The sequence below is a fragment of the Macrosteles quadrilineatus genome, unplaced genomic scaffold (genome assembly GCF_028750875.1).
Source record: "Macrosteles quadrilineatus isolate MER2022 unplaced genomic scaffold, UCM_ALF_1.0 Scaffold_24__1_contigs__length_1734639, whole genome shotgun sequence".
Classification (NCBI taxonomy): domain Eukaryota; kingdom Metazoa; phylum Arthropoda; class Insecta; order Hemiptera; family Cicadellidae; genus Macrosteles; species Macrosteles quadrilineatus.
The window spans coordinates 485768-495139 of record NW_026542617.1 but is presented as its reverse complement, the minus strand read 5'-3'; the positions used below and the strand labels follow the sequence as shown (position 1 = coordinate 495139).

General features: G+C 35.2%; 1 protein-coding gene across 3 annotated transcripts in view; it reads left to right on the top strand.

The window, feature by feature from the left end:
• The first annotated feature begins 5064 nt into the window (after positions 1–5064).
• Positions 5065–9372, top strand: part of LOC129005581 (5'-AMP-activated protein kinase catalytic subunit alpha-2) — a 142576-nt gene continuing 138268 nt past the window's right edge. For 2 of the 3 annotated variants that reach the window (XM_054434506.1, XM_054434504.1), the window contains exon 1: positions 5065–5368. In XM_054434506.1, coding sequence (XP_054290481.1) covers positions 5272–5368 — 97 coding nt within the window. In that variant the 5' untranslated portion in view covers positions 5065–5271. Of the gene's footprint in view, positions 5369–5571; positions 6027–9372 lie in introns of those variants that run through there. The other variant, XM_054434505.1, reaches the window with a different exon arrangement.

Genomic DNA, 9372 nt, shown 5'->3' with positions numbered 1-9372 from the left:
TAACCAAACACTTCATGAATCTACGCAATGTACAGACAAAACAGTAAATATTTTATAATCTTATAATTAACTATAGTGTTTCTGCCCGTGCTTCGCAACGGGGTGAGAATCTTTGCGTCTCTAAATCCGCCGTAAAAAATAGTATATTTCGTACTTGGGGCCGAAAGTGACGTTTTGCCGACTCGAGATCGGGTTTTAAGTTCGAGACGAATTCGAGAACGTGAAACGATCGAGAGCTGCAAACTCATTTTGGCTCGTGGTACGAACGCTATTTTTCACCCAAGTATGTTTTGCAATATAACGTCCTTCTTATTTATGTGAAATATTTTGAGGAATCACCAAAATCAAAAATAACAATAAATAGTTGTCTATGCAGCTGTGACAAAAAAAACTAGTCTATTGCAATGCCATGGATACAGCTTGTGCATTTAATATACATTAATGTTTTAAGTAAATTAGCGAACAAGCGATTTTGCGGCCCTAGGGATGTAAACCCCTGCTCGGCCCCTATATGACGATGACAGCTGGCATGGCCAACAAAACATAACTTTCAGCCACCAATTAACGTATGTAAAACAGCTAAAAACATCATAGTGTGGTGAAAAATTCGTTTCGCATACTTTTACATTATCATGCATTAATTATATGTATACAGAAAAAACAGAGTCATACTTATTGCGTATTTTAATGTAAATTTCTTGTATATTCCCATGAAACTGATAATTTACCCAGCATATTAAGGCCTTTAATCCAAGTATCTAAGTTCGTAAACCATACATACAATGTAACGAAAAAATATCAACGACATAGCATGCAGTTTTATGTAATCCTCACGACATTTAATTTGGTCCATTGACTTTAAATCCAATAATTGTCAAAATTATTGGAGCTTGGAAAAAACTGCATGTAAAAAAATCGTTACACTAATAAAAGACGACGTGAGGAGCGCGGGCAATAAACTACAGCGGCTATGGCATAGCCACATGAATACAGAACGGAATGAAGGAACTAGAACGGAGAACTGGCAACAGCGCACGCGAAAAGTAGGGGGGGTCGAACACACCGCTCAAGCGCTACAACGCATTAGTGGCATCCTGTCCACACACTGTTGATATATACCGATTTGTGGCAAGGTGCCACAATTAAAAACTGGAATGTTAGATGTTAAAATGGAGTGTTCATTAAAAATATCGATGCACAAATGTTTCTACCACCTTTCTTCATCCACTGGTGGCCGCAGTTTGAAAGATGCCACAATTAGGTGTTTGCGAGTATTCGGTAAAACCCCGTAGGTGTGTGTGTGTGAGTGTGTGTCCTTTAGCGCGATAACTCGAGCAAAAATGATCCGATTTTGATTTAATTTGATACAAACGTGCAAATAACCTACGTTTATTCGAAAACGAGTTCGCGATCCAGCAAAATTTTGCAATTTCTTTCTAAACCATTTTGTAAAGATTAAAAAAAGAAATAATTTAGTATATTAGAAGCGATGTTGTATGCCAAACGGTGGAGAAAATTCAAAAATAGTGTAATTCAAAATGCCCGTGTTATTCTCATGGAGAAAATGAAAATTGCTGTAGTTTACTTGTTTATGGATATATATTGATATAAAATTTGGCAAATTTATTTATTTCATCCTTATACTATTGACGTATGGTCAAAAAACCCTTTTTACCTTCCCCGTAGCAGCAAACCTAAGCACTCATTAAATCTAATGTTATTTAAATAGGGAATAAATATGTCTTATTTATGGAAATATTTTAGTAAAAATGTAATCAGACAAGTCGAAATTCTTAGTCTGCAGGTTTGCTACGGTGGGGGTATTTAAGTTGCCGATGGAATTAAGACACTGTTCTGTTACATTTTAGTTTTTATAGTATTTTAAGAATTTAGTGTTATTTTATATTCTTGTAAAGATATTATACAGTTTTTTCTCTTTTCTGTGCGAAATAAAGATGATTTGATTTGATTATGAGTATTGTTATTGTATCGTATCGGATCGGCATTCGATTCGGCAACATCGGCGTATCGTATCGTTCGTTCGTGTATAGGGACGTTGCGATACCACCAATCTTCCGATACTTGGTATCGATACCGTATCGAATCTGCGGTATCGATACCAGTAAAGTATCGAATAAAAAGTATCGATACCGTAAGTATCGAATGAGTACGGTATCGAATGAAAATGTATGCCTTTATCGTGAGTTGTAATGAAATTGGCAGTTAAAACCTATATAATTAGAAGAATAATACATTAGTTTAAGAGCAAGCACCATAAGAGATAAGAATAATTCTTATTGTTCTATATTAAAAAAATAATATCACTAAGAAATTTTTTTTACATTTTTGCACATGGGTTTCAGGTGTCTTTAACTAAAATTTTGTAAGGCCTGTATTATTAAAAGAACTTTTGAGGTTTTTGTAGATGCCCCATTCCATTTTAAAGTTATATATTTTACCATTAACATTTTATAAACATTTTCATTTTTAGATTAACATAGAGAATAATTTCTTAAAAATTGCAGCTAATGATGTTACTTTGAAATAAACAGTAGCCTATAACAGTAAACCAGATGTTGTAATAGCAAAAATTAGTTACTTCATGATTGATGTGTTTTGGAAAAATCAGACAACTCTCAGACAATGTAAAACGAACGTTTATTTTTACAACTTAAAAAGCTTATTAAAAAGTTGATGTACAGAAAATTTGTAGAATTGTGAATCAAAGTTAAGTGAGCCAAACAAAAACATCAAAAACAAAATGTAAAACATCTACAGGAACCACTCCTCATCTGACACACTATTTAAAAAAACAAGTTTGTCCAAAAACTTGGCTGATAAACGATTGCGTAGTTGGTTCACTGTGGAGCCAGCCTTGGAAAAAAGCCGCTCGCTGGGCAATGACGTAGCCATATGAAGTAAATTCTTTCTTGCTTGTTTATACAAGGCTGGAAAAACATTTTTCATGTCCTCCCATGCTTCCAATGGATGGGATTTTAAAGGCGTCACAGGATTTGAAAGGTACAAAGTTATCTCTGAAGAGTCAGCCTGTTTTCCTTTCTTGTTCTTCCCTTGGGCCAATTCTTTATGAGTTTGCCAAAAGTCAAACGCAGGATTAGTCTTTTCCTCTTCACTGGAATCTCCAGATACAGATGACTGAGAACTCTCTTCTTTGCAGACAGCTTTCAGTTTGGAAATGGCACTTCCACAAGCTGATGCATTTTGAAAATGAATATTTTTAAATCGAGGATCGAGGAGGGTGCTTATGGCTAGGCGATAATTTTGCTCAGCCTTTCCAAACCGTTTTGCCATTTCCGTCTCCAAGGTTTGTTTCACCGCTTTCATAGATGTACTAGTGGCATTGAATTTTCCTAACTGAGAAATTAGGCAGTTGATCATAGGAATGATTTTTGATACAGTTATGTATTTTCCCCAGATATATCCGTAGTAGCAAACTCAAATGGTTTCAGGAGCGATGCAAGGTCTCGCAGATCTGAAATTTCCACCGCAGTTGGCATTTCTGGGCTGGTGTTATCATTTATTACAATCTGGCTCACTACTGACAAAAGCTCCAGAAAACGTTCGACCATGTAATAGGTCGAGTTCCATCTCGTTTTAACGTCGAGAATCATTTTCTTCACCTTTCCTTCTGGAACGTTACTTTCAATTTGAATTTTTCTCAATTTGTCCGAGTTGATGACACTGTTTTTGATGTACTTAACTACGGATCTTACTTTTGCTATTATTCCTACTACATCCGGATGGGAAACTGCTGCCATTGTAACCAAATTAAGGGTGTGGGCAAAGCAAGGCATCTGCTTATTAGGAAGAGCAATTTGAGCTGCTGCCACTATGTTTGAACCGTTATCAGTAACAATACTGATTACTTTCTCCTTCTCGATTTCCCAATCGGCTAAGATTTTTGTCAGGTTCTCACCAAGATATTCCGCTGTATGATTGGAATCTAACTGCTTACATGCCAGATCAATAGATATGATGCTGATACCATCTAAAAAATGGGCTGTGACTCCCAAGTATGATTTCTCAGCCATTGTCTCTGTCCAAACATCTGTTGAAAGACAAATATGCGTAGCTTTGTTTAACTTGGTTTTCAATCTACTGGAAACAGCTTCATATTTATTAATAAGCTGTTTTTTAAGAAGTCAACTGAAGGGATCTTGAATGCTGGGGCCAGTTCATGCATGAGGTGTTTAAAACCCTCACCTTCAACCACAGCAAATGGACGGTTGTCCTTACAGATAAAATAAAGAATACTATTGACAGTTTTGGAGTAGCGAATGCCACCAAAGGTCTATTCACTAAGACGCTTCCTGTAGGCTTACCTTGTAATAGGCTTTGTTTGTCACTCTTTGATGCAGGTTCATCATCTTGGTTAACACTAACACTCTTATGGTTACTTTTCAAATGTTTTAATAAATTGCTTGTATTTCCACTAAACTTCACCTCTCTCAAACAAATCTTGCAAATGGCTGTTTTGGAATCTTTCTTCTGAAAGTGTTTCCACAGTTTACTTTTGGGAGGAGACATATTTTAATATTCATAATGAACACACTTAAACTTGTTATGTAACATAAAATCCTACACTGTGAATCACATTGAAACTAATAACTAAAAACCTCAAATAACAGTAAGCTGAAAACAATAACAACAGCAACCGGCACAGCGAAGCGGTAATATGACATGGACATGACGATGACAAATCGACTAAGCGTAGGCGGAGTGATATGTTACAGATGATGGTTATTGCTTTATAAGTAAACTCCACTTTAAATGGTATATTTAAATAAGGTTAGATTCAACAGCCTTATTTAATTTAAATCGATATGAGCCTTTGAAAGAAATCAACGTTTAAATTGGATAAAACATACATATTTATAAAATATAAATTAGAACTACTTTTTCGATACCGATACTGCATATTTTCTTCCGATACCGATAAAGTATCGCTTCATTCGATACCGATACCGATACCGCAAGTATCGAAAGAAAAGTATCGATACCTACTGGTATCGATAGTATCGCAACGTCCCTATTCGTGTACGTACTACGTAGCGACAAGCATTCCTTCCTCACCTAATCCCATCATAATGTTTATATGATATTATCCAAGATATTAAGAAAGTCATCGTGTTTTAATTGCGGATAGTGAACAGCTTAGCTTTTATGGATATTTGAAGCTCGAATAAATTATTACCTATATTCCTGCAAAGTAAATCATTTTGGGATAAACAAACGAATTAGTTTTGTAAAATGGGTGAAAAATCTCAGGGTGTTCAGCCGATTGTTAAAATAGGACACTATATATTAGGACAAACTCTCGGCGTGGGAACATTTGGAAAAGTAAAAAGTAAGTACATTGCAACTAGATATTTTTATTGTTTAGGCCTACTGTATTTAGAACGTAATTTTACTACAAGTTACTATTTGGCAGACATTCTGCCTTCCTTTCCCTACAACAGTAAGACGCCTATGAAGGCCGCCATATTGTCTTGTCTTGTCTATTGCCAAACAATGTCAAGTCATCGTATTCGTATTGACCAATGGCGTGTTCGGTTTAGCGAACAATAACAATAGCCTAGTCTTTCCTTTTCTAGTTTTTGTTAAAATATTATTTTTAGTATTGGTTTGGATAGGAGTTCGGCTTATTTCTTATTCAGTTTACATGAATAATAATAATAATCAGCTGGAGAAGTAAGCTTAGTGGAATTGTTGTGACCTTTTGTTTTCAACTCAGTTCCTTCCTAAACAAACCTAGTTTAATGTAAACAAGTCAAGTGCTGCGCAGTTTTGAATTCGCGTACAGTAGTTATGCTAGGCCTTCGCTCATAATTGAACGACAATCGTAATGAACTGGCCGCGGTCTTCTACAGATATGTAATGGATTCCAATTTTTATTAATTTATCGAACATGTCTGAAAAAACTCAAGGAGTTCCACCAGTTTTAAAAATAGGCCATTATACTCTGGGAAAAACAATAGGTCATGGGAGCTTTGGAAACGTGAAAGGTAAGGAAATGCAAATTATTGAACACCATTATATCCCTGTTATTTGGCAGTAACCTCAGCCTAGTTAGTTTGTTGATAACCTAGGCCTATTTGACCCATAATTTTAAGTGACCATATAGGCCTAGGCCTACCTATTTTGGACTCCAAAGTGAGACTCCCCATTCCGTGAGGCAGGAAAACTAAAAAAAAAATTATAACTGTAACTTAGGCCTTAACTAACTTAACCCTCCCAGTGTTACTTGACGAAAATTCGACAAGCAGCACACTTTGTGTAGTGTTACTTGTCGATTTTTCGACACGCAGACATCGTTTACGGCGAAGGCTCTATGACTGACTGAATCGGATTGAACTGGATCGAGTTAGGTATCGTTCTTTCCGTAATATTCTAAGCTTTCTCCAGAGGTCTGTCTCTAAGCGCTATTCATTTTAGTTCCGAAAATATTGTAGCAGACAGCTGACGTGCGTGTATTTGTAAACAGCTAGGTTCCCCCGGACCGATGACTGATGTGTTTTATTACGTTTATCATTGTTTTAGTGTTAAAAATCAAAAGTAGTGATATACGTGGTGCATTATAAGAAGATTTAAGTGGTTTTGAAGTGCTTGTTGATGATCCTGAAGAAATAGGTAGTGATATTGATGTAAATTATCAGCCAGATTCCTAGCTATGGTTAGGCTATGCATTCTTAGCTAAACGCTATGTACTGAAATCAGTTTTTTGCCCATAACTTATTTATTTGCAAATCTACTTCCTTATATTATTATATATTTGTAATCCTCATAAAATTTAGAACAAAGTGGCTATTTTCAAATATTTATAGGCCTATAATTTATACAATTTCATTGAGCGCGAACTTATTTTTTTTTTGAAAATTTTCAAAATTATATTTTTTTTACCTAAAAATTTTTTTTTTGGAAAAATGTTCCTTATGTTTTATATATAATATTGAAGCCCATGATTTTCCAAACAAAATGGTATATAGAACATTAGAATTAACATTGTTTTAAGCTTCTCAGATCCGTTTTAATAAAACCTTGCAAATGCGCCAAAAATAGGTGGACATTAACCCTCCCAGTGTTACTTGACGAAAATTCGGCAAGCACCACACTTTGTATAGTGTTACTTGCCGATTTTTCGACAAGCAGACATCGTTTACGGCGAAGGCTCTAAAAACTGACTGAATCGGATTGAACTGGATCGAGTTAGGTATCGTTCTTTCCGTTACATTCTAAGCTGTCTCCAGATGTCTGTCTCAGCGCTGTATTTTTCTCCTAGCCGATCATAATTGATGCAGACAGCTGACGTGCGTGTATTTGTAAACAGCTAGGTTCCCCCGGACCGATGACTGATGTGTTTTATTACGTTTATCATTGTTTTAGTGTTAAAAATCAAAAGTAGTGATATACGTGGTGCATTATAAGAAGATTTATGTGGTTTTGAAGTGCTGGTTGATGATCCTGAAGAAGTAGGTAGTGATATTGATGTAAATTATCAGCCAGATTCCTAGCTATGGTTAGGCTATGCATTCTTAGCTAAACGCTATGTACTGAAATCAGTTTTTTGCCCATAACTTATTTATTTGCAAATCTACTTCCTTATATTATTATATATTTGTAATCCTCATAAAATTTAGAACAAAGTGGCTATTTTCAAATATTTATAGGCCTATAATTTATACAATTTCATTGAGCGCGAACTTATTTTTTTTTTTGAAAATTTTTGAAATTATATTTTTTTTACCTAAAAATTTTTTTTTTTTTGAAATGTTCCTTATGTTTTATATATAATATTGAAGCCCATGATTTTCCATACAAAATGGTATATAGAACATTAGAATTAACATTGTTTTAAGCTTCTCAGATCCGTTTTAATAAAACCTTGCAAATGCGCCAAAAATAGGTGGACATTAAGGCCTAAACTATGGACACTTGGAGGGTTAAGGCCTAAACTATGGACACTTGGAGGGTTAAGTTAACGTTTTTATGTAGGTCTAGGCATAATCTAGTCATAAACTTAATAACTTAATTTGGTTATTATTTCCGACGCCCAACTCACCTAAAACGTTATTTAAGTCACCCTATAAGTTAAGACGTTTTAAAACTGTTCATATACACCAACACTAGGGCCTACAACTTTCTCAAATGACTTTTTTGTCGCCGAGGCTTCCTGTAGACATCACGCCTGAAAAACTCATGGCAAATATTTGATAAGTATATATCTACAACGCGATATCCTGTAATTTTTAGATGCATACTTAGGCCTAGGCCTACAGTTTTTTTCACGCTGAATCGAAAAGTGCAATCAGTTTTAGTCGGAGAGATTCCTAAGTGGCCGTAAGGTTAAAATTATGAATCTAAGGTTCATTGAGCGGTACTGATGGTAATATGGCGTGGTCTGGACAGGTCTGTATGTGGACTGAGGACTGAGGGAGGAGGGAGAGCAAACAGCTGTTTATACTAAACTTAAACTTAATGCGGAATGAAATCAATTTGTTTTGAAACCAAATAAGTTAATTAGTTCTTATTTAGGCATGTGAGGAAGGCTTACGCATTTTTGATATCGTTATTTCATTGCTTTTCACCCACTATTTAATTGTGCAAAAACAGTCTGGAAGTTACCATAAATTAAAGAGTCGGTTCATTATAACCTAACCTTTAAGTTTTTATCCGCATAAAGTCCGACCTGTCTTCCTCACATGCCTTTTCTGATAGAATGTGATTTAAAAATTAATATTAAGGTTGGGTTAGGTTAGGTTGGATTAGATTAGATTAGATTAGCTGCGCTTAATGTAGCCTAATATAAAAGGGTTTCAATAATAAAGGGTAATTATATCGACCTCCGGACCTCACGCGAAATTAAAAATTTTTTTTTCCAAAATGTTCGAAATTTCACGCTGATTTCAAAAATGATTGTCGTTTTTTTCGGAAACGTCCCGTTTTCCCGGAAAATGGGAAAAACGGGAAAAATATTCTTTTGCTCAAAACCCATGTTGTGGGTACTCAAATTGTGCGGAATTTCCTCTTGAACAAGAATATGTAAATTTTATTACGATCGGACCACTATTAAGTAAAATATCACCGAAAAACGGGAGAACGGGGAAATTTTTCTTTGCTCAAAACCCATGTTGTAGGTACTCCTGAACAAGAATATGTAGTTTTTATTACTATCGCTTTTAAGTAAAACATCACCGGACAGGTTACCTAACCTAACATAACCTAACTTAGGTTTGGATTAGGTTAGGTTAGGTTAAGTTAGGTTAGGTTATGTTAGGTTAGGTTAGGTTAGGTTAGTTTAGGTTAAGTTAGTTTAGTTTAGGTTAGGTTAGGTTAAGTTAAGTTAGGTTAGGT